We start from the raw sequence: 26,482 nt of genomic DNA on the forward strand, positions 1-26,482 counted from the left end.
ATCGTTGATAGCAGAATAATGATCAGTATGTACGCATATTTTATGTATAGGAGAACATCTTTGCGTGGTTTATGGTGGTTAGTTGAAAATTGATTGCACCAACCACATTTACGAGCTTCAGACGCCTTTTTACATGAGCCCTACTCGGTGGTTCGTTATCCAAAACGCAATCACGTCTAATGATAATGGTACTGTATATTGAATGGATATTTGAAATAGAGTGATCCGTGATTTCTTAATTGGGCTGTGAGCTCACTGACTTCCCCAGGTAACTGTTTCTATTCTTTCTTTTCTCCTCTCGCGTCGTTTTTTATTTCTCCTGTTTTTGTCAACCTTTTTTCATCACTGCAGAGCGCACCCTTTGTGCAATGCATTTGTTTGCTGCGCTGCACAGCGTTCCTTGTCTTGTCTTTTACGCGACCAAAAATTTCTACTTTAAACGTAATTTATATCTGCTTTTGTAATGCGAAAATTTGCATGTCTATAACGGTTGAGCGCTTGCCGTTTTCATAGAATGTGTTTTTAAACAGCGCCTAGATTTCACAATGAGCTTTTAATCGTCGATTAGCATAACCTCTAGGGTACATACATCATTTCGCAATAGTGGCGGCCCCTCACAAAGCACATTTACATGCTTTCGTTCTGTATCCGGGCGTTGCTTTGGTTATAGGCTTCGTATAAATATATATAGAGGCCAATGGGCTTTTATTTTCTAATACATTGGTAAACAGTGTGAAATATTCAGTTAGGTGTCGTATCGTTACAGTGATGATAGCTTTTGTTGAGAATATACCTCAGTTGGAAGCAGTGAGCTCAAATACTTGTGGGCCCATGCAGTAGGTGCTGTGTTAATTTTGGATAGCCTGGCGCAGTCTCTGTTGAAAGAGGTTACATAAAATCATGCATATTATCGCTGCATCTTTTTGCGAATATGCAATATGAATGCCCTTTCAGGTCGCCTCAAATTTTCGATTTTCTAATATGGAAACGCTTTCATATGTCCAGCGACCATGTAATCATTTTTTTTACAGGTTAACTTTGATGGTTCCTACAGTCGTGCTAAAACCTATAAAGACATCTTTCGTGCCAAAGAAAAATTATGCTTTTAATTTCACAATTTAACATTATTATGATGTACTCAACTAGCACTTCATCTACTAAGGCTGCTCTTTGTCAAGCAAGTATGTAATACAAAGGGCTGCCAGAGTAGAAAAGAAGAATGGCGATAATGAAACCTGACGCGAGAAAGCTGCGATAGCAGTTGGATTTGCCCCCGATAATTTCTTTGGTGCTATTAGTCTAATGAATGCTTTTACTCTTGTCTACGGCTTTCTGGAAGGTACATGTGGGTGGAGGTGCATTTGGCGAGAAGGGGTGGGGTGGAGAAGTGGTTCGAGGGTAGGGGTGGGTGGCTAGATCCTTAATGTCCGCCAATCGTAGTCAAATCGATGTCTGCGATGGTCCTTGACTGATGAAACATGTCCTTACTTTCTATAAAACCTGAGGGGCCCAAAGCTTTGCCTGTGGAAATAAGCCCGCAGAGTCATTCGGCAATTCATTACTCAACGCCTCATGAACTAGCACTGCATTGTGAGCACTGCATTGTGCTGGATTCTGGAAGTACGAAAATATTTGCGTTTCAAACGTCAGCAACTTCTTTTTGCAAGTCATCATTGTCACGTGTCACCTATCACGCGACCCTTGGATGAGGTCAGCAAATTTTTTGCGAGTCATCGTTGTCTAACATCAGTGCACATCCCCAACCATTTTACCGTCGTACACACTGCAACGCGTCGTGGCGTATTGTTTTGCGTGTAACTGTGCGCCACGAAGGGTTGTCGGTTCAATCGTGTTAGAGGGGCACGAAGTGAACGCGTGGTGGTGTACGACGGCTAAGTGCGTTAGATATGTGTACTTACGTTATACAACGATGACATGAAAAAAAATTATTGCTGATGTTATTCAATAGTTTGTGATAGTTTCGGGTGTGTGTCTTAACTTTAATGTATCAAAGGGGTTCTGGGTAGGTCATTGGGGTACAAAACCAAGCTTTTTTGGCGGTATCAGGCGGGACTCCGAAGACACAGTATTTAGGGGTTCCCTTGCACCTTTGCGGCAATATTGTGCTTCACTGGGATTCTCAGATCTCGTTAGTTAGGTGACAAACACAGGCATGGATGGGCAAGCAGCTGTCTCTATTTGCACGAGCACCAGTTTGCAATAGCTTCTTGGTTTCGATGCTTATCTATGCCGTGCAAGTGTTGCAGTGTGCAAGGAAAAAAGCTGCCAATACATGAATACAGGAAACATCTCAATCAGAACATTTGTCATCTGTCTTCTGGAGAGTCCCTATAGAAATTCTAAGAAAAACAGTACACTGAGAAAATAGAATGTGTCAGGAATGCATAGAATTTTTGCGACTTTTGTGTAGCCCGCTCAGAAAGCCTATGCGTCGAAACAGTTTGTTTCTCCCTCTCGAGGCTTTCGGAGCTCGTCGTGACGACTTTTTATTGCGAAAGCAATACTAGTTGCACTTTCAGCCCATCGCGTAGCGAGGCCGGTAGCTACCATATTAGCATATTGAATTGGATTGGATTGGATTTGATTGTATAATCGATGCATCACCACAAGTCTAACCACAAGCACTACTACCAGCTACACTACCAACTGAACCATGGCGTAGCTACGGATATTGCTATTCGCAATTACAGGGCTTAACCAAGCTAAGCCACAGCCATTTTTTTGTTCAGGAGCTCAGTTGAAGGCTTTTCTTTTTTAAAACACCAAACCACCCATTCCTCTTAGCTGTATTTAATAGACGATTAAGTGCTCATCTGCCTATTCTGCTTGCGCCCAATAGTCATAGGAGTGAGGCACCTTTGTGAGGTTTTCCTAAAGAAGTCGCTGACACATTCCATTTTCTCACTGTACTGTTTTCCTTAGAATTTCTGTAGAGTCTCTCCAGAAGACAGATGACAAAAGTTATGACTGAGATGTTTCCTGTATTCACGTATTGGCAGCCTTACCTCTCCTTTCTAGACAACAGTGTATTAAAGCCAGTGACGGATGTGTGTTCAGTCGTCCGCAAAGACTTTATTTTTTAAACTTCACACATCAGCCTTACCAGTCAAAACGTGGCTTCGTGAAAAAGGAACTTTTTTACCGTGGTTTGTGAACTGTCGCTTGTGTCAGCAGCCAGAAACTATTGATCTTTTCTTTTTGTTTTGTCGTGATGCCGTGTTTTTTTTTGGACATTCTTCAACATACTCTTAAAAAGAGCATTGAGATTACGCCGTATAATAAAGATATTTGCCTACAGTAGAAGCTTTTAAGGTTTCATGGGACCTTTTAGTGTTCATGGGACTGTTTAGCTTGAGGATGTGCTGCATGCATGGCACATGAATGTGCCGCATGGCCACGCAGAGCCGCCACGTTCATCGAAGTCTCTGCTCAGAGAGCAGCGTGCGATGGTGCGGGGGGGGGGGGGGGGTGTATAAGCTGGGCAAGATCTCCTCCTCCCCGGGGCTGTCTTTACTGGATGCATGTGTTTGTTTCGCGGAATTTCGATGTGCGGATGCTGGTGATGGGCAGGATGCTGGTGTTATTGTGTATAACGAGTTGCGAGATCTGCCCTCTGACCTGGTTAAGTCTGTCTTGAGGTCTGCCAGGGTGGGTGTACTTCCACGCAGTAAGGGAAAGAAGATCCTTCGTGGCGTATTCCACTTCCGGCCACCGAGCATGACGCACCTGTAATCACTATCTCAGTCGGAGCGGCAACACCGTCCACGTCTGGCCGCGGAAACAGGAATTTTGGCTCGGACAGCGAGTACCAGGTCGTACTGCCTAGTTTGCCTACATGGCGTTTTGTTTTGAATACAGTTTTCCTGTACGGGGACATCAGTGTTGGGCCCTATAGGGTGGAAGATTTTCGAGACGCGCTCGCTCCACTGTCGCTCCTGCTGGAAGTTATCGCCCTGTGGGCGTATCGAATGAGTCATGTGTGGGCCGTAACTTCCAAGGACGCCGAGGCTGTGAAGAAGATTATCAACGTCGGTGAGCTTAAAGTGACAGGCGTCCGATGTATTGTGATAGATCCTGCAAGCAGGGACATCCGAATGAAGCTGCATTGGCTCCTTCACAGCGTACCGGACGAAGATGTGCGACTTGCCATCGCTCCGTTCGGGAAGGTGACGGACGTCACAAGGGAGTGATGGCGCGCACAACGCGTGTTGGACAAGGGTTCATCTACGAGGCTAGTAAGCCTTAAGTTGAACGCCAGCGTCAAGATGGACGACTTGCACAGACCGACGATGTCGTGACGAGAGATGCGACTGCAAAGCCTGGGGAATCTGCGGTGAGCGCCGCCTGTACTGTGGCTGAGCCCATGGACATTCCTTCTACAACAACCAGCGTCACGGCCGGAAGACGGGCGCTTGATGACAGCGCAAGCCAGGACCCGCAGCAGAATTCCAGCGGGGGTGACGAGCCTCCTCCTAAAACGCCAGGTATGAGGCGAGTGACCTACAAGCCCCGGCCGAACATTCCGGCCGCCTCACGGCAGGCGGGGAAACCGCCTCTGTAGTTTTGTGCAGTAGAACCCGAGATGGGGTGTGGGTGGTTTGTGGTGCGGGCGTGATGGTAGACACCTTGCGTTAGGGTCTCTTTTTTTCACTCGATATGGCGATCAATCCCACGGAAGCACTACGTGTAGCAACTTTGAATGCACGAGGCGTCGGGGCAAGAAGGCGACAATGCCAGTTGAGTCGCCTTCTTCTAGAGAACGATCTGCACGTAGTAGCAATTCATGAAACAAAAAAAAAGTGAGGAAACGACGGATCGAATGATGTCTGTTTTCCGTACGCATTTAGATGTAAGCGTGTATCACTGTTTTGGCACTTCATGGGGCTGTGTTATCTTTATTCGTAACAACCTTGGTATCCCTGTGCAGTCCTTTTTCTCCTGTGAAAGCGGCCCACTTCTGCTCGTTGATTTTATGCATTGTGGCCAGAATTGCAGCGTTATCTGTGCGTATGCGCCAAATGAAGAGACCGACCCGATAATGTTTTTTGATCACTTCCACAGATATTTAAACTGTGACAGGGTGCTGGCGTTAGCAGGCGATTTCAGTTGTGTTTGTCATGCCTCAGATCGTGCATATGGTGTTTTGGTGCGAGACAAAAGCGCTGACGCCTTGAAGGAAGTGGTCTACGAGCACTATTTAGAGGATATTGGGAGTGTATTCTCATATGGTGCCTTTCATTTCATTTCATTTATTTGTCCCTTAAAGGCCCGAAGGCATTACATAAGGGGGGGCGTACATACAGGTTGGAGGGTAGTGGCAGAGAACACACAAAAAAAAATAAAGGGGGAAAAATACACGGGCTACAAAAAGAGTACAATAATATACAAACTAAAAGCAAGAAATAAACATACAAAAAGAAAACAAGGAACAGTTGGCACTTCGGTGTCGCAGTATGAATATGTTTATGAGAAGTAATTAGCCAGTTTCTCGCGGAAAAGGCGGCGATCGGAGCATGTTATTATGTTGTCGGGAAGGCCATTCCAGAGCACTATGGAGTCGGGAAACAATGAACTGCTCATTGCGGAGGTGCGGGTTTTAATGCGTGCGATTGGGTTACTGTGGATTAGGCGGGATGACGCACGTGGGGGCGGCTGCAGCAACAAATGTCTTGGTGAGCGATAAAAGAAAGAGTGAAAGAGGCATAGACGAGAAATAACACGGCGAGTTGCTAGTGTTTGAAGGCCGAGGGATCGTTTTAGTAATGTTAAGCTGGTATTTCTTGAGTACTGCGATGTAATGAAACGGGCGGCGCGATTTTGAATGGCTTCAAGGTCTGAGATGAGATACGATTGTGATGGATGCCAGACAGATGACGCGTACTCCAATTTAGGACGTACGAATGTTATATATGCCAACTTTTTTACTTCAGGTGATGTAGATTTTAGATTGCGCCGGAGAAAACCAAGTGTGCGTGATGCTTTGGAACAGATGGTCTGAATGTGTGTTGTCCATGACAGCGATGATGTGATGTGTACTCCTAGGTATTTATAAGATGATGTTCTGGTGACGGCGACCGATTTTATGTTGTAAGTGCTATCAATAAGTGTGTTTTTGCGGGAGAATGATATGGATTGGCATTTATTTAGATTAAGAGGCATGTGCCATTTGTCACACCACGCTGAGATAGTGGTTAGATCCTGTTGAAGAGCGGCAATGGCGCTAGCGCCGTGGATGGGGCTGTAAATTACGCAGTCATCTGCGAATAAACGTAGCGTGGATTTTATGTTGATCGGTAGGTCATTGATGTAGATGAGGAATAAAAGAGGTAATAAGCCTGCACCTTGAGGTACGCCGGATGTTACGTCGGTAAAAGCTGAGCGACAGTTATTAACACAGGTGAACTGCTTACGTCCTTTAAGGAAGTGCTCTAGCCGCAGTATGCTCATTTTCAGGTAAATAGCACTGCACGGCTAGACAGACAGCATGTGTCAGCAGAGCTTGTGTCTCTATGTACCTTGTACGAAGTACAAGCTGTACCCTTTAGGGACCATTCCCGAGTAATAGCAACTTTTGAAAAAATCAATATCAAACTCGTTTTAACTGGCACTTGTGGAAATTTTATACTAAATTATATGAAGACGATGGCTTTAATAATGGAGTAACGTAAGAGCTAAAGAAGCTACTTGCAGCGCAACTAATAAACTATGCTACCGAGGGGCAAGAGTTTAAGCAGCTTGTCAAAATAAGAGCGATTGAAGGTACACAGAGAAACAAACCTCAATACAGCTTCGTGATCAGCTTGTATTCCTGATCAATATAGAAAGTGCTGAACCAGGAACATGTTTTAACGAAATCAGGGATGTAAAAACACAGCTTAAAAGAACAGACGCAGACAAGTACAGAGCGGCAGTTTTTTGAGCACGGTCCGAGAAGCTGTGGGCAGCGGAGACACCAACATACCGTGCTGTATCTGATGAGAAACGATACGCATGTTGGAAGGCAATACGGCAAATAAGCACGGGCGCAGATATTTCGACAGACTGCAGTGTTATCAAGCGCGCAATCTTTGATCACTTCAAAGACGTACTGGTTCATTCGCGAAAAGCTGAAGAAGGGTTTTACAGTGAATTTCTACCGTTTATGCCAAACTTGACGAAGAATTGAAAACGCGTCTTGAGCAACTGATGTCCCTAAAAGAAATAGAGCACGCGATATACGCATTGCCAATCGGTAAAGCTCCTGGCCTTGATGGCCTGGGGGCAGATTCCTAGAAAACATTCAGAACGATGTTAGCCCCATATCCTGCTGAAAGTATTTGTCGAATGTTACGAGAAAAAAAACGTGTTCCAATGTCTTTCACAACTTCACACATTGTGCTTATACCTAAAACTTACGATCCGGAAAGACGCCGTTTGATGAGCTCTTATCGTCCGTTAAGCCTCACTAACATTGACTACAAAATATTCATGAAGGTGCTGGCAAAAAGATTGCAGGGAGTCATAACCATGCTGGTAGGGGCACAGCAGACGTGTGGCATAAAGAGACGAAACATCGCCACTAACATACACGTAGCGCGATCAGTGTTAGAATGCTGCGACTTCTTCGACGACCAAGTGGCGACGATGCATCTGGGACTGGCAAAAGCCTTTGACCCATGAAGTACTCTTTGCCATATTAGATTACTCGAACGTGGGCGAGGTAATAGCAGAGGGTATGGAAATGGCGGACGAAAATTGTGCAGCTCGAATTGTTGTCAACGGAGACCTGACAGAGAGTCTCCAAGTGCTGTCTTCAGTGAGGCAGGGTTGCCCGTTGTCACCGTTACTATTCGCAGCCTACCTTGAGCCACTTTGCCTGGCCATCCAGAATAACGGCCGCATAATGGACTTCAGGCCGCAACCAGCGCAAGTGAAAATCTTGGCATATGTCGGTGGCATCACGTTTTCTGTTCAAATCGAGCGAGTGTTTGTGAAGCCACAGATGTAGTACACAAATTCTGTAGATCGACTGCGGCTCAGATCAACTGGGAAAAAAGCTACGGGTTCTGGCATGGCAGTTGGGAAGTCACGCCCGACTACTATTCTCGAATGCGCTGGTCCACCATTCCAACAGTATATCTAGGAGTACCCTCTTGATTACTACCGAGAGCCTGATCGGTACTGGAATGACCAAGCGGCGAACGTCAAGGGAAAAAACTGATGCCTGGCGCGGACGACAATTGTCCATGTTCTCCCGTGCCACTGTTTGTAATATGTTCCTTGCCGCAAAGATATGGTATGTGATGAGTGTGCTGAGCGCAGCGCGCGCCAGCATTAAAAAAATCTATCGTGTTTTTGCTATTTTTATTTGGTCTTCGACTTGGGAAAGGACCAGTCGAACAAATTTGTTTTTGTCCGCGAAGAAAGGTGGGCTTGGACTGGCACACTTATTTTTGCGACAAGTGGTCTCGCGTTTTATGTACCTCCGAGATCAACACGATATGTTTCTTCACATCGTAGTGCGAATTCGGCTAGGTCGATTACTTCCAGAGTTTATTGTGTGTTGTTGCCAAAATATGGGTGAGGCCGTAAGAGGGTATCTGCGAGAGGACGAGTTCGCGTATAGGATGTTGCATGTGTGATTTTCTCCTGAATATTTCTTTGATGTAGGCCGGAAAAAACTGTATAAGGATTTAGTGGGCATGATGCTACCTGTACCAATGTACCGTTTACCACATCGTGGAGGCCCAGGAGCAGATTTTTTAAAGAGAGTTAAGAAGATGCCAGTGTCGCCATCAGTCAAATCCTTTTTCTTTAGACTTCACAATAGCACATTCTCAGTCAAAACATGGTTGCAAGATAAAGGCACCTTCATTCCTTGGTCAACTAAGTGTTTTCTAAGAAAGAAAGCTGAAACCATAGAACACGTGTTTTTGGACTGTTGGGACCGGGAGCCGGAAAAAATGTCCCCAGAAAAAACGTCCCCGGAAGATACGTCCCCGGAAAAAACGTCCCCGGAACATATATCCCCGGAAAAAACGTCCCGATTTGCGAAGCAGGAAAAAATGTCCCCAAACGGCTGACATCAAACACATCTAAGCCGCCGTAATTTGAGGATCCGGCCGCCTCGCATGTGTACACGCATGCAACTCGCATGCATGCGACTGGCATGCATGTACAGCTCGCATAAGGCGTATACAATTTGTTTGCCGGTGGAACGAGTCACTGAACCGTAAACGCAGCGGCATGGTCAGAGCAAAGCAAGTGTGGCAGTAGTTTATTGCTCAACGCTTGGAAGGCTTGCAACAAAGCACATGATGAGAAGGACATCTCAATACACAAATTAAATACAAGCTAAATACAAGCAAATATCGTGGACTGCAGAAATCTAGAGTAAAAGATATATATCTATCATCAGATCATAACGAAGGCACTTGACATCATGACCGAACGTTTCTTGCTGGGCATCGTGTTTGTAGGCAAGAGGACTGCGCGTGTCCTCTTCACTATCGTTGAGCTATCACATGACGCCGACGCAATATTTAGGCGGTGGTAGTTCAGCGCCTATGCGCTGCACCTGGAGACAGCAGCTTCGCGCTTGCACCAGCTCTTGCAAGGTTACTGTTCGACTTAGCAAACGTGATGGAATGGTATGCAGAGCGCTAAAAGTTGGATACTTTTGTCCCAGTATTGATTTAATACTGCATTTAATTTCAGGATGGAGACCATTAAGTCCAGCAAAGGAGGCGTAAAGCTATGCCTTGACGGCTTTGTGTATACAAGACAAAAAGATACTGCCTCTGGCACCCGCTGGTGCTGTGTTAAACGCAAGAGCTGCGAAGGTGCTCTAATTGTGCCTCAGAGTACCGCCTATGTGTTCCCCACATGGTACATGGGAGAGGCCTTTGCCCTGCAGTGGTAAAAGTCAGGCTGATGATGGTGATGTTGTTCCCCACAATCACCCCGTAGATGATGCTGCTGTAAATATCGCAAAAACAAAGCAGGAAATGAAAGAAATCTCTTTTGACTCGAAATAAAAGCTTGCTGACAGTCTCGCAGATGCAGTCCAATACCTTAGTGCAGAAGAAAAATGTCGAATAAGCAGCGAGCAGAGCCTCCAAAGACGAGTCTAATAAAGAGGGCAATTTTCTGTCAAGTGGGTTCCGGAAGAAATTTTTTTCTTCACTTGGGGAGATTTTTTCCTAGACGGTGCTTCCTCAGGGGACGTTTTGTCCATGGACATTTTTTCCGGGGATATGTGTTCCGGGGACGTTTTTTCCGGGGACGTTTCTTCCTACCCCATATTTTTCTGAGATGTTCTTCAAAGTACTTTAAAAAAATACTTACCCCTAGATTCCTACGGTATAAGATTCTTACCGTTACACGACGCAGATGCCATTCCTTTGGAGGCGATTATGCTCCTGGGCCTGCATAGCTCGTGGAAAACAAGAATGCAGTTCAATAATGCTGATGTAGAAGTTCGTTCCGTACGAGAACATTCCATTCAAAGTGTTGTACGTTTCAGAGAAGTGTATCGGGCACTCCCTGAACCGCCACAATGGGCTGATATGCTTGATGGTTTGAAGCTACTGAGAAAATTTTCACATACCGTGTCGGCTGAAGGTTGGTTGACACATTTTATCCTTTGTACATTGTTGTGAACATCGAAGTCGGCAACAAAGAAAAAAAAACCCTTCGTGGCGTATGCGTGACGTGCCCGCCTGGCGTACAGAGGGCCTTTGTTCGATCCATTAAGCAGGCGAATTTGTTTTTTCGAATGGTCATTTTCGTGCCGATACACTCTGCCGAGACGCTCTGTCGACGCGCTCTGTCGACACGCTCTACTGAAAGGTCCTGTACACGCCACTCATGCGACAAAAAATTCTTGCGCATTAATAAGAAAGTGCAGTATTCAGATTCATTTTGCTGAGCCTTCTAGGTGCAGCTTCTAATGCAGAGCATATAAATGTCAGTGTTAGGGTGACTTGCTTTGCATTGAACAACGTCGAATTGATTTTAATAGCTTTGAAATCAGCATCGCCAGTCTGACTACATCCACTGCAGGAGAAAGGCCTCTTCTATATCTCTGCATTAAATCCTATCCTATGCCAGCCGCGGCCACCTTATCGCGGCAAACTTGTTAACCTCATCCGCCCACCTAACTTTCTGCCGCCCCCTCTTATGCTTGCTTCCAAAGTGCAGCTTTGAAATAAAGTGTTCAAGTAAAAATAAACGTGCCGCTACTACTCTTATAAGCATCGACAAAGTACGTCATAGGCAATTCTAGTTCCCCTTTTGACTTATGGAGTCTTCACTGATATCTAAACACCGAAATCTCACGAAAGCGCAAATTTCTATCCCTTAATTGCCATAAATTGCCGTCAACACTAATGCTCAAGGACAAATCTGTGGCTTCGTATTTGGCTACGCAGGTAATTGTGATTGGTACAGCTTCCATCGACATCACCTGAACGTGTTATTGTAGACATAAGGAGTGCAAGGGACCACGGCACTTTTGGCGCCCTCTTTCAATAAACTCCAACGCGCGACGCAATAGGGCACCGATCAGGAGGGGCTTCACGCGCCAATTAATGCCCAAGTACCCAGCGATTTATAAATTTGTCCACATTCACTAGCCTTGCTTGTCACTATAAGTGGATCTCTACTACGCCTCCGGATTGGCTGCCACTGAGGTGAAAAGCATGCAGCTGGCGCCAGCAAATTAACGCCCTAAGGAAACTGTTCGCGCATTAAACTGAGCGTGATTGAAATGCACTTTTGTTCTATGTAAGACCATTAGGTCTGCCTAAATGACCGGCACGAGCCGATCTTGGACCGTTCTTCCGTCCAATGAGCTTTGCAAACTGAACGCCTGATTTGCTCGCGCCAGCTGCAGCTGTCATTTCAATGCCAGCAAATTGCGCGACAGAGGATTGGCGACTTTCACACCGTATACGGGGCGCCTAAAGAAAGCCATGATGGCGGCTGGAACGATGGCTTCTTTTCTTATATCCCTGTCTCACGGGTAATTTCAGCGTTCTTGACTCAATGCTCACCAAAATTTTTGATGTCCATGCAGACGTGCGGCTGCCCCACGGCGAATTTCAATGATTATTCAGTTGCGATCAAGCGATCCGAATGATGGAGCTAGGCAAAACAACATCTAGGAAGAACAAAATGAAGCAGTGAAACACAAGTCGAATATTGAAGTACTACGCGTTTTTAGTCGAAATGCTGGTCGGGAGACGCGATCCAAATATTTCACAGTTCGGCTCAATACAGAGAGCAGTGGCGGATCAACGATGCTCGAGAATACGCACCACGTTTCAGTAGCATTCATTTTTCGCGGACGAGCCTATCACCCACGAGACCATCCAAGCCATCTTGTCGTGTTCTTAACTATTAGTGTTGGAACAGCGCTTGTTGCGCACTTCTCATTCTTCGTTGTAGGAAAGCAGGGTTTACAGGAGTAAACAACAGAAATTGAGGTACACGCACACAACGAAAGCGACATTAGCTTTTTTACATCTGACAGTCTGTCGAGTTGCAATCTTGACTACTGTGAAAAGTTAATTTAGTCTAAAATTTTCAGTTGAATAGAAAAGATTTTTTGGTTTTTGCTATATTTAAATCTCGCTTCTTTCAGCTTTAAGTGAGTGCGAGGCTGCTCTCAAGAAGCCGTTAGATTGCAAATGCAACTCCACTGAGTCGATCCCGACCGAGTTCAGGGTTTATACAAAACTACTGTGGGCACTGAGTTCGATGACCCTTAGCTCAAATAGCATTGAAACTGTCCATGTGTCAGGAATATTATCAGCCTCGGTGTTTTTGAACTGCCCTATTTACTCGCGCTCTTTTTCTGATTGCAAACCACTTCGTATAAAGAGAACAGTTCCCGTTTCTTAAACAGCGGGCGTTAAAGAGAGAGTGCAAAAATAAACGGAACAAAAGAGAGAAAAAGTTGAATAATGTTTGCAGACGTCCACCATTCTAACGGGGTGGTACACCGCCGATGTGCGCTTTGAAAAAATATATATAAATCAATATACTTGCCATAATAAATCTTGCAGTACAGCGCGCAAGAGAAACTTACAGCAAGCACAGTTCTAGAGTGCCGTTATCATGAATAGAAGCAACAAGCAGTTACTTCAATTAATCTTAACACTATAAATTAATAAGCTATAAAGGTTCGCAACACACGATGATTCAATTATTAAACACAGACCGACGCGCTTTCATAGGTTTAGGTTTACTGGGCGTTAACGTCCCAAAGCGACTCAGCCTAAGAGGGACCCCGTAGTGAAGGGCTCCGGAAGTTTCGACCACCTGGGGTTCTTTAGCATGCACTGACATCGCACATGGGCCTCTAGAATTCCGCCTCCATCGAATTTCAGTCGCCGCGACCGGGGTCGAACCCGCGTCTTTCGGTCCAGCAGCCGAGCGCTGTAACCACTGAGGCACCGCAGCGGGGTGGCGCCCTTTTATATTAAGCAATGCCATTGGATGTTCGTAGCCAAGCCTGGTTTTCGAAAAGTGATGATGATTTCGCGTTGAAGGCGCAAGGGCAGTTTCCCTGAAGAACCCTATGGCTACCTTTGTGAGCTGCACGAGGTGGGGGTCTAAGACCCATTTTTCGGTAATTTACAACTTGAAAAGCAAAGTGCGAACTCTACGGCAAGCTTCTACCTATTGTAAATAGTTTAGTGCTGGGGCGGCAGTGGGAATCGAGCTCCGAGCCACCCGCATACGAGGCAGATTCGAGAACCACTAGGCCGCTACTGTGGTTGACTGTTGAAACTATTACAAATCTCGTTTTTTTTTAACAACTGAACAAAATAAATTAAAGACCCAGCTTCTACTTAACCTCCCACCATGTAACCTCTCACCGTGTTGTATTAGGAACAACGGTATGCCCTGAGTTTGCTCTCTCTAACTTTATTACTTCTAAGCAATCACACCAAGGCATGCTGTTCGTATGAGACGGGTATAAAATAATTCCTCCTCTTTAATACCATTTTCTTCAGACTTTCTCTGCATTCTGGCAGCTCATACGACTGACAAAGGAGGCTTAAGCCAATGACAAGGGTAGGAGCGAATGGAAAAAGTATGAAGTATAATTCGAATAAAGTTGTTATACCGTCCCCGCTCTAAATAACGGTACACTGGCTGCCTACACAGGCGTGCCGTCAGAAATGCTATTATACTCAGACAACTGCTATTGAAGCAACTAATTACTCATTAGAATTCACCTGGGCGCCGCAATGCGCTGCCGCAGCTCATTGCGGAACAGATAATTATACAGCATTTAGTAACTCTAAGGCGGAGGATTGTTATAGTGTAGCTGTGCTCACGCAGATGCTAATGAGTAGTTGCTGCCTTAATTGATGCCTGCTTCACTTTTGGGGACCCCCTTAAAGGCATTTGATTGAGACAATTACGCACCAACCTTTCTTCGCACCTGAAGTATACCCATTAGCCATCTGTGCTGAGCGATGTTATTGTCAAGAGCAGCTCTCCATTGTTTTTTCCCAAGTGGCATTTAACAAATGACATTTTTTTAAACAGAAATAGTGTAATAAAAAAAGCGTCGTCAAAGTATGTAAAAGTCAATGTTCTCGTCCCGCAGCTACATTTTCGGCTTTGGGAAGCCGCTGGTGGAGGCTCTGGGTGCAATATGTGGAACTACATTCTTTTAACACGCAATAAAGTTTCACTTAAGAAGTAGTTTCATCTCGCATACATTCACTGCATCCACCGCGGGTGAAATCTAAACACTGATATCTTGTCGTCTAACATTGTCAAAGTTGCAAGTAGGTCGGCTGTAAAAATGTGTGCTATAGACGGTGGTGTTCCATTCGTATAATTTCTCCATTTTCAGGTAATTTTGCAGTAAAATTTGGCGTAAAAGAATTTTCTTTGGTTTTCAGGAAATTTTAGGAGGCGTGACTGTCGTTTTTGACCAAATTTGCGAACTTTTTCAACTGCTACAGGAAAGAACTTTTAGACCTGGGAATTATTGGTTCAATTAAGGCAATTTTCGTCGACGGCATGAAACATCACTGACCTTCTTGAGTCACTGAGCGGAGGAGAGTCATAACAGGTATACTCTCCTTTCTATGGCGGGTGTTTCACCTAAGATGTTCTGCGGCGTTTGAAAATAAGGCTTTTCCGTTAGAACCATGCTTTTTTCGGCATAGCATTGTTTGTGGTGTAACGCGTCAGAATAGAGCTAAGACGTACTAACTAGTAGGCTGGTTAACTAACTTCACTAATTACCTTTTTAGCCAGTCAATTGTTACTCTCTGCATTTATTCAGAGGCGTCTAGCCCAGATTAAGTAACGTCCATATGAGTTTTTAGAATCTAAATAGGCAGTTACTCTCGCGCTTTGACAAAACAGTAATTGCCTACATCGTGCCAAAATGCCTGCGCTTTTGCAAAGCGTGCACTCAAGGCAGCGCCTTCAGTGGATGTAACTCGTAGAAATAGCCAAAATTTGTTCCGCCACAGGGCCGATGGTAACTGCGTTTTGGCGATAAAAACGGAAAACGATATTACTTACGGTGAGCTACACTCCTCTCAATAAGAAAGGTGAATAACGGCAATGGTTACAAAATTAACTTAGCAATATTTGTAAACCAGCCTACCAGTTATCACGCCTTAGCTGCATTCTAACGCGCTACACCGCTGTGAATGATATGACACAAAAAAGCGCTCTTAAGCCTTAAAAAGTCTATTTTAAAAATTTTCATAACATATTAGGTGAAATGCCCGGAGTACCACTCATTACTCTCGCCAAAAAAGATGCTACCGTCACTCATTCCCCGGGGTAATGCAATTATTCCACGAGTCACAAGGCCATGCTGGTATTTTTGAAAGAACCCTAGAGTCCCTAATACAGCGCACCTTTTTTTTTTTCATAGATGTGAGTGTTCACCGGTGATGAAACTTTGCCAGTTAAATGTCGTGCGCGAGCAAGTCGAACAGTTCTTAAGCATGTTCTTAAGCAATTCTTAAGCATGTAAGGCTGAAAATGGTTCCAGAATTTTCAGGACGCCATCAAAGGTGCCCTTGGGTACCGGAAGTTTGAATGGCTTATCCCGCAAGAGCGTGGAACATGTTTCAAGATATTGTTCTGTCTGAATACAGGTGTTAGTCCCATGCGAAGAAATTTTGCTTGGAGTCGAAATGAAAAATTTAGGAATGCGATCTGCAAGATCTTAGTATGTCGTTGTCGAGCTCTCACACTAATCGTATAAAATCTCGAAAGAAAGACTGATCACGACGGCTCCATAAGAGCGCCGCTTGGCTACTGAGCTCGAGTTCTTTGGTTTCGTTCCCAGCTCGAGACGCTGCACTTCGATGGATGCAAAAACACAAGACCACCCGTGTAATGGTGTAATTTCTCTTTGTGTTGAAGAACAGCAAGGATAAAAAGGATTTTGCACTAGACTCTAGCGCACTGAATCGAATCAATTAACTCGCTTTCCCGCATTAATATACGACAAATAAATTCAGTTTTAAGAGCTACATGATAATGATATCAGCTACTGACAACAACGCGTTGAAAGTGTACACATGCACGGCGCTGATTTTACATAGCAACTAAAATAAATGACTGCGCTGAACGAGAACAACGAACGGAGAAAAAGTGTTCCAACTGAAGTTTATGAAAAGGCTTGTAAACAAGATGTTATAAAAGCAAAGCGTTTCACTGACGACAGCTCGATAGTACGTTATGAATATCTATGGATGCACGAACTACGAATAACGTTTTACGGGGACAGCGCTCAGTACGGAGCCATCCCTGGGCTTTCGCGGGGATGAATTCCGAAGAATATGGTTGGTGCCTCCATCAGTGGGAGGGTAGAGGTAAATTTCGGCTTGAGGCACAGAATTCGGAATGTTCCGGAAAGTTGTCTCAATCCGAACAGGGCAATGCCACACACGCGCGCAAGCACGCACACGCACGCGCGCGCACACGCACACGCACACGCACACACACACACACACACGCACGCACGCACACCCACACACACACACACACGCACACACACACGCGCGCACGCGCGCACGCACGCGCACACACACACACACACACACACACACACATGCATACGCACACGCACGCACTCACACGCACACACACACAAGCGGATCGGCGCCACTTAAAGGTAAACTAAGCCAAGCGCCATATTCTGCGTTGTTGGGCAAGTTGGTTCATATTGCGTTAGAAAGATGGGATGCGCACATGGAACAATCACAAGAAACAATCACAAAACTTGCGCCCGTCCTGTCTTCTTTCTTGTGATTGTTGCATGTGCGCATCCGATCCTTCTAAGACATAGCTAAGGTGAAGAAAAGAAATAGAATAGAATAGAGGGGAGAGAAAATTGAGGGACGCCGCAGGGGGAGACAAATGCAAAGAAGAAAAATTACTGCCTCAACAAGGTTACAGCTAGGCTCTCGCGGAATGTTTAAACTAGGTCGTAGCCTAGTTCGGCTGGTAAATTTTTTGTTTTCTCCTTACCTTTTCATTTGGGCCCTGATATCCGTTTTTTTTTATTTTTGCGTGTAGTATGCAGTTCCTGAAATTCTTAAATCTGCGGCATGCTGGTGCTAACCGTCGCAATGGCTTGATGAATATTCACTCATTCTCAAACTGGAACAGAAACGAAGCGAGATCAGAGCGTGATTATCACTGAATACCGCTTGCTTAGTGTGTAGGGTGTGCTGAAACCATTTTGTGGCTTCAAAACGGCTTCTGACTAAAGTCTCATACCTATAGAAAACTTTCTTTACTTAATCATAATAACCTTAATTTTGGTGAAAGGAGTGGATTATACTTTTTTGCGTTAATGAACAGTGCCTGTACAATGCGAGCGATTAAAGTGTTTAATGGGTGATTGAAGCATGCCGCTTGGAGAAACTAGTGTGATGGCTGAGATTTTCTTACTGCATTCTGTCTCTGCAACATCCCAGAAATTATAATATCGCAACCAATAAGCATGTTTACGTTAAGTCGAAAAACGGCAACAGAAATTTGCTGTTCATGAAATTAGGTCACTCCATCGCAATCTTAACATAACCATCAGACCGCAAAAGGCAAATTTTCTACCAGCGAACCGCCCCTGTAGCCTGTAAAATTTTTACAGCTGAGGCTCAACGTGACGCCAAAATATTTTAGGGGGAGACAAGTGAGACAGCAGTTTTTAATTTAAACGTACGACGTCGCCCTTTACTGAAGAGGTAGTCTTGCAAGTGCTGCGGCTTTAAATTTAGCCTGAAGAGAAGGAACATAGGCCGTGATTAAATAAACACTCGCATTTTTGCGCCTGATTCTCTTTATTTACTTACAAAACTACCCTTTCGTTTGTCAATGAAACTGACCGAAAGTCAAGGTCCGCAGAGCACGTAAAAATGTGTGCACAAGTAATGGCAGTATGTGGACTCAAGTAAGTAAACTTGTGCGCTTTCTCGAACTCGCTTTCACTTCCTATGTTGTTTGATCCTCTGGACCGGTGAAGCCCGCCGCGTTGAGTGTTTACTTTGCTGGCTTACAATTCGTTCATGAGGTCGTAAACAGCGAAAACTTCAGTGCGCAAGAAATAACGACTTCATATCGGGGAGCAGCTTGGTGGTACGTGGGCCATCGGCTGCTATAACAGGGTTCAAGCAAAGAGAAAAATGTTGCGGTGGTTGCTTATCGAACGGCGATGAAGTGCGATGATTGCCACCATTTTGCCGCCACAAAAAAAGGAAAGACCATTCCGAGAGCTGAGAAGCTGTTAAGCGCTGTGCATGTTTTGAAAGCAAAAAAAAAAGGGTACATATAGGTTCCTTGCCAAAGTCCGACAAAATAACTGAACCGTTATATAGAACGTCCTTGGACTTACCGTAGAAAATATGAAGAAGGAAGTCTTTTTTACTGGCGCACAAGGAAATGCTGTTTCTTGAAGAAAATGGGCCACCACACAAATCGACTGACTCCCTGCCAGAATTCCTCGAATTCAGATTCGATTCAATCCTTACTCTCCCCTCCTTATCTAATCTCTTGCTTTCGTCCCAAAGATTAAACACTGTTCGCAAACATACACGTGTATAAGACTAAGCTGTCTAGTGAGAAACTTTTACGCTCTTTTTACACAACGTGCTATTTTTTAGAAGGCGCTGGGCTACAGACATACGCCACGCGCCTCCCATCTATAGCGGCAAGTTTTTGAGCGGCGGCTAATGGAAACACGGTCTAGGCGATCTGTCTGGCTTCTCCACCGTAAAAGGAAGAATGACATAAGTTAGCGCATGTGTTGTGCCATTTGGGCTGGTGCTTGAGGATTATTTATGGGATGACAGGAATTAAACTGTTCGAGGGCAGAGACGCGCCCGACGTGCAGCTTATGGGCTGACCCAATCAACGAGCGCACGGAATGCTTGCCGCAGAAAAATGTCACGAAATGTGGCTACGATAAAACATTAAGTTGGGCTAGTTGGTAACGGCTTGAAGGAATCATATTCTTATTTATGTCGTACAAGTGTCCAGTAAATATAGTTGAAGTCTAGCGGGTGTCCTGTGTATGTGTGTCTTGGTGTTGTGTCTGTTTCTTACCGAGGCTACGACTCGAGGGTGATTATGAATGTACATTTTTTGGTAGTTGCTTGAAATTAGTTCTTACATTCGCACATTATTTGTGAAGAAAACTGCACCGTGTCCAATTGTTTTTTTCTGCAATGCGCAACGCGCATTTTTGTTGTACCGGACGAGCGCACAGTGCAAAAACGCGCGAGGGCCACTTTGACGGCGCTCTTCTGAAAAGGCGGGAACGCCGAATGCAAATAGACAATGACAAATAGCAACTCTATATATCGTCAGGTATACATTCCTATTCCTTTAAGGAGATTCATTGGAGTGGAACACTGGGTGAGCCAACACTACTCTGACCGACATATTGTCAATCATAGAAAAGCGTCTCAGCATCGACAGGGGCGTGGTAACTGGTTCAAGCACTTTCCAACATAACTGAGTCACCAGTGCCCCAACATCGCCAGCTCTATGTTGAAACTTGGGAAAAAACCCACCTAAGCGCAAATGATTTCACGACACAAAAAGAGACGAGGACAGTACGGACAGGCGCCAGTCTGTTGTCTCGTCGTCTCTTTTTGTGTCGGGAAATCATTTGCGCTTAGGTGGAAACATAAAATAAAGATTTTGCTCCATATCGCAAGAAAGCACCATTAACTTCAACATTTCGATACGAGTAGCTTGCAGTTTTTCAATTTTTAAAATTTTTTTCCACGAATTCTGGATATGGGCTCTCAGACTTATTCGTTCTTGCCTATAAAGAAACAAACCTTGAACTCTTACTCTCAGTGTGCAATTATTGCTCTCTAATGTCGTTTGATGCCATATCTAGCATCAAAATATCACAAAATAATTCCTTACTCGGGAGAGTGAACCAAGACAAATGCGTGGCTCCATTTTTCATCGATCAAACTGTCACCAGAGCAGAGGTCCAAGATACATCAGTTTACTGGAAGCTTGAAATTTGGGAGCAAAAACTGCATAGGAGCTTCCTCTATCTGTCAATCACAACAAAACGTCGCTCTGCTCGCAGCTTTCAGGGCCCCTGAACGCTTTCCTGAAGCTTTTAAGTCCCTGCTCTTTTGGTAAAGCAATCAGAGGTTCCATTTGTGCTTTCTCCCAAAAGGTACATTTTGAATATTTAATAAAGCTATATTTCTTAAACCATCACCAACTTGTGTGATCGATCGGACAAGTAGATTTTTTCTTTAAGGTGCGAAATATATATATATATATATATATATATATATATATATATATATATATATATATATATATATATTCTGTAGAGCCACGCGTTCTTATGGGCAAGGAGGCCGGAAATGGTATGGGAATACGGACCTGTGTGATGTATATCGGGACAGAAAGGATCATGTATCCGCATAGTATGCCCAACAATGAGTAAAAAAACTATGAGGTACACTTAAGTCTCCCTACGGGTGGATATACGTAATCTGGCGTCCGTTGCGTTACTACGCGCGCGCCATCTGTTAGACCAGCGTCCTACATTGCGAAGGGATTTTTTCTGGGTGCCACATGATGGCGCTACGACACGCCAATCAAGAAGTAAACGTACGGGAAACGTACTTTTGTACTCTGTTAATAGCAACATCTGTACTTTATCTGCTCATAATTACTCTAGTATGCCTCAGTACATACCACAAAGATACTTTTCTAAGACAACTCTGCATTCGCTAGATGCGCTTCTATTCAATTGCAAACGTCGATTGAACCGCCGTGCTCCGTGCGAGACGGGGTCTATTCCACTGCGCCAGGACGGTTCAACGACGGGTATTGTGTATGACGGGTTGCGGGACGCGACATGATTAAGTCGGACTTTAAGCCTGTCAGGGTGGGCTTACTTCCATGCAATAAAGGTAAAAAAATCGTCACGGAGTTTTTTTTTTTGGGGGGGGGGGGGGAGTCGTCTCCGTCTCGGAAGCCACAGTCCCGAGCTCGATTCCCTCCCACACCTCTATTTGTTTTACTTTTTTTGTTCATTGACAGTTAATGCCTTGTTGAATTCTGGATTTGAGTGTGAATTATGGTTTGGCTTGTCAAATTATGGGTTTAATTTTGGATTCCCATTTTGGATGGCTTTATATTGGAGTGTGTGGACAGGCTATGAACTGCTGAAAGCGTGACACATCCTGTCCACGCCACTCATTAGACAAGAAATTGTTTCGAATTAAAAAACCTGGGCAACGAAATGCCTAGCCTCCCGTCCACATCTACCCTTGCTTTTCCGTCAAGGAGTAACTGGGGTGTGATGGTGAGATGATTTCAGAAGCACTCATTTCTTTATGACAAGTGGTAGTTAATGAGCAGCGGCTCTAGTCTTTCATGATCATCATCTAGCGGTGGCCAACGAGAATGTTGCTGAGCTCGCAAGCTAAAGGAGAGATCTCTGCAGGCGCATAGAAGGTTCCGTATTCTCAATAACTCTCGTACAATATAACTGTCGTCACACAGTTACTAAGCGTGCTTTACGGCGCAGCTCAATATGCAGCTTTAGATATGGTGCACATTGACTCTATCTCTGTATAAAGGAGCATTCCTTCTTTCAAGGCAGCCAGACGCTTACATCTTGTTCTTCTTCAGATGCTGCAAATGATGGCGATTTTTGATCCTGCCGCGATGACGACGTGCCTTCCAATGAATGGAGCCGCTTCTACCGAGCAAGTCTGTCCTGCTGACCTGGCTTTTTTGAGTGACGCTTCGCCTTTGGACCTCACAGCGCTACCGGCGCTCGAACGTTTCATCGACTGGCAACCCTGGAATCTTCAGCACAAGCATGACCTACATAAGCAGCTGTTGTACCCAGCCACACCGGGATCTGGCGCCGACATGGCAGCCAGACGCTTACATCTTGTTCTTCTTCAGATGCTGCAAATGATGGCGATTTTTGATCCTGCCGCGATGACGACGTGCCTTCCAATGAATGGAGCCGCTTCTACCGAGCAAGTCTGTCCTGCTGACCTGGCTTTTTTGAGTGACGCTTCGCCTTTGGACCTCACAGCGCTACCGGCGCTCGAACGTTTCATCGACTGGCAACCCTGGAATCTTCAGCACAAGCATGACCTACATAAGCAGCTGTTGTACCCAGCCACACCGGGATCTGGCGCCGACATGGCAGCCAGACGCTTACATCTTGTTCTTCTTCAGGTTTGTTACTCTTACCTTTCTGTTAATGGCAAACCATTTAGGAAGTCGACGCCAGATCCCAACTTTGCTGTGTGCATGTTTTTACGCCTTCTGTACGATGTGTCCGCGAGCTGTTCAGGATACATAGGTTTGTTTAAAAGAAAGCTTTTGCTTGCGGGAGACGTAGAGCAAAACCCTGGGCCTCTGTCTGCTGAGCAGGAAAAGCAGATGTTCGATACTATCATGACAATACCAGTGATACAACAGCAACAGACCGAAATATTGGACGAACTACGTTCCATTCGGCTTGAGCAAAAGAATCTCGAAGAAAAACTAACAAAACTCGCAGAAAAAGTCAAGAGCGTTGAAGATAATGTGTCACTGGTGCTCCCGCTAAAGCCTGAAGTAGAAAGATTATCTCAAAGTTCCCAGAAACTTGCTGTTGCGTGCACGGCCCTCCAGTCATCGCACGATGACCTGGAGAACCAATCACGAAGAAATAACTTAATATTCTACGGCATCCATGACAAAGAAACCGAATCATGGGAACAGTCTGAGACTAAAATTATCTCTTTTTGCGCTGAAAAGTTAGAGCTTTCCGTTGACGCCGCTGCTATAGAAAGAGCGCACAGACTAGGAAGATATGCGCCTGACAAGCACAGACCCCTGATCGTTAAATTCTTGTCCTTTAAAGAGAAGAATCGTGTTCTTTCAAATGCTGCCAAACTAAAAGATACTGACTGGGCGATAAGCGAAGACTATTCGGCCAAAGTACGGCAACAAAGAAAAAAGCTCATGCAGTTTGCTAAGGCACGCGGCGGAAAGTTGAAACTGCGGTTTAATAAGCTAAACCTGGACAACAAAACCTATATGTACAACATTGAAACAGACGATATCACTTGCGTAAACCAATAGCCATCACCGAGGCTTTTAGCTTGCCCACAGACTGCTATTAAAAATGAACTTGTCTGTATTGTTGTTAATTGTCGCAGTCTAAAAAACAAAACTGACCAATTCTCCTCACTCTTACAAATGACAAACGCACATGTGGTGATTGGAACCGAGTCATGGCTGGACAGCAACATAAGCGATGGTGAAATATTTCCTCCATCCTATACCACGTATAGGAAGGATCGCAATGTACGCGGTGGTGGTGTGTTCATCCTCGTTCATAGCAGTTTGAAAAGCGTGTCTGTTAACCTAGAAAACGATTCCTGTGAAGCTGTCTGGTGCAAGGTACAGCTGGGCGATGGTACTTCTTTCGCAATTGGCTCTTTTTATAGGACGCCCGGTTCAACCTGCGCACAGCCATTTTTTGAACTTAGCAACACATTATTAGCCTTAGATGCAACACATATTATCCTTGCCGGTGATTTTAATATGCCCTGCGTAGAATGGTCTTCTTTTAAACCAGTAATTCGCACTGCATCGCTCTTGTATACCGCTTTCCGTGAAGTAATTGGTGCTCACTCATTATTCCAGCTTGTTCAAACCCCTACCAGACTCGGCCTTACCAGTGCTAATGTATTAGACTTGTTTTTCTGCAATGACCCTAGCCTAGTCTCGTCTGTCATAACGCTGCCAGGTATAAGCGACCACGATGTAGTTTTAGCAAAAGTATCCTGTAATGCTATGAAGACCCACTACACCCAACCACGCAAAGTGTATTTTTATGAAAAAGGGGATTATGCTTCGCTATCACGGGATCTCGACGCATTTTTTCCTGAGTTTCTTTCACATCGGCCATCTCTGGATATCGATTCCTTCTGGAACTTGTTTAAAACTAAAATTTTGTCACTGACGCAGACTGTCATCCCATCCCGCTTGATTTCAGCCAAGCGTCGTGACGATATGCATTGGATGAATAGACAGTTGCGGGCAATGATCAACCGGCGGAAACGGCTGTTTCGCAGATATTGTGATACGCCCGCACTAACTTTGTACTCCGAGATGAAAAAGCAAACTAACAACTTATCGAAAGAAATACGTAAAGCAAAAAGGGCATACTTCAGCACACTAGGCCAACAACTAAAGACAAACCCGAAGGCAGTCTGGAAATATGTTAAAAATAAGAGAAACAGCAGGGTCTCTGCGCCTGATATACTAGACGAAACTGATTTTGGAAGGGATTCAAAAGGTAAAGCGAGAAGTTTCAATCTTTATTTCCAATCGGTGTTTTCCGATCCCATTAATATACATACTGATTTTCAATCTTCCAGCACCCTGACCAGAATGAATGACGTAGAAATTTCTGAACGAGGGATCATGCTTTTATTACAGAAAATTAAAGTTACATCAGCACCAGGGCCTGACAACATTTCCAATTACGTTTTGAAAAATTGTGCGGCTTCGGTTGCCCCGTATCTAGTTGCATTATTTCAGAAATCGTTAGAGAATTCTTCTTTACCCCTTGACTGGAGAAGTGCCAATGTCGTTCCGATTCATAAGGGTGGTGACAAAACTAAAACATGTAACTATAGGCCCATATCGCTGACGAGCGTGTCGTGCAAAACACTGGAACATGTCATTTATACTCAGTTAATTAGCCATCTACAAAACAATAGTTTTTTCTGTTTGACACAACATGGATTTAGGTCCGGCTTCTCATGTGAAACACAGCTCGTGGAATTCACACATGACATTTCTGTTTCCTTAAACTCTGCTGGTCAGGTAGATTGTATATTTTTAGATTTTCGAAAAGCGTTCGATTTAGTTGCTCACAACCTATTGCTACAGAAACTTTCAGAATTAAATATTCCTACCTCACTCTTATCCTGGATTGAAGCGTATCTTGCGGAAAGGAAACAGTGCGTGGTTATCGACGGTGTCAGCTCGGAAAGTGTGGGTGTAACTTCAGGTGTTCCGCAGGGGTCGGTTTTGGGCCCTCTTCTTTTTCTCATTTTTATAAATGACCTCACTAGTAACATTTCAAGTATAATCAGACTTTATGCTGATGACTGTTGTATCTACCGCAACATTTCTTCTGAAGCAGATGCAATTTCACTACAGCATGACCTCAACTCTGTATTCTCTTGGTGCAACAACTGGAATATGGCGCTAAATATCTCCAAATGCAATCTGGTCCGGTTTACAAAAAAGAAACAATTCTTCCAAACAGACTATTTCCTTGGTAGCACTGAATTATCCACAGTTTCAACTTATAAGTACTTGGGAGTCTTTTTTTCTACTGACCTATCATGGAATACACACGTAAATTACATATCTGCTAAAGCCAGCCGCACATTAAACTTTCTCAGACGTAACTTTAAGGACGCTCCCCTTACGCTGAAGGAGACATTATACATGTCTACTGTACGTCCGATACTTGAGTATGCTTGCGCGGTTTGGGACCCGCATACAAAACTGAATATTGAGGAGCTGGAGCGCGTCCAGAAACGGGCTGCTAGGTTTGTGTCTGCCGATTACAATTTCCAAAAAAGTTCTTCTGGTTTGCGCGAGAAGTTGGGATGGCCGTTACTTGAAAACAGGCGCAAATATTTGAGACTCTCTTTCTTTTATAATGTGCTTAATAATAAAACTGGAATTTCAAAAGAGAAATACATTAATGAACCCAGCTACATTTCCGCCCGCACTGACCACCCACTTAAGGTGCGCGAGTACAATAGCCGTATAAACGTATTCAAATATAGTTTTTTCCCACGAACAGTGCATGACTGGAACTGTCTCCCTTCTCGGGTCGCTACCGCTCCTCCTACATCGTTTCTGGCCGATTTGCAAAGCCACCTGTCAATATAAGTGC

At 44.6% G+C, this 26,482-nt stretch overlaps 1 protein-coding gene across 1 annotated transcript; it reads left to right on the plus strand.

Annotated features, from left to right (window-relative positions):
* Positions 1-22,158: 22,158 nt before the first annotated feature.
* On the plus strand, positions 22,159-24,269 carry LOC149355078 (uncharacterized). The gene has a single exon (XM_089577583.1). It carries the CDS (start codon positions 22,180-22,182, stop codon positions 23,635-23,637), a length of 1,458 nt encoding a protein of 485 aa, XP_089433709.1. The 5' UTR covers positions 22,159-22,179; the 3' UTR covers positions 23,638-24,269.
* The last annotated feature ends 2,213 nt before the right edge of the window (positions 24,270-26,482 follow it).

This window comes from Amblyomma mixtum, chromosome 3, assembly GCF_055824585.1.
Source record: "Amblyomma mixtum isolate Tamu chromosome 3, ASM5582458v1, whole genome shotgun sequence".
Lineage (NCBI taxonomy): Eukaryota > Metazoa > Arthropoda > Arachnida > Ixodida > Ixodidae > Amblyomma > Amblyomma mixtum.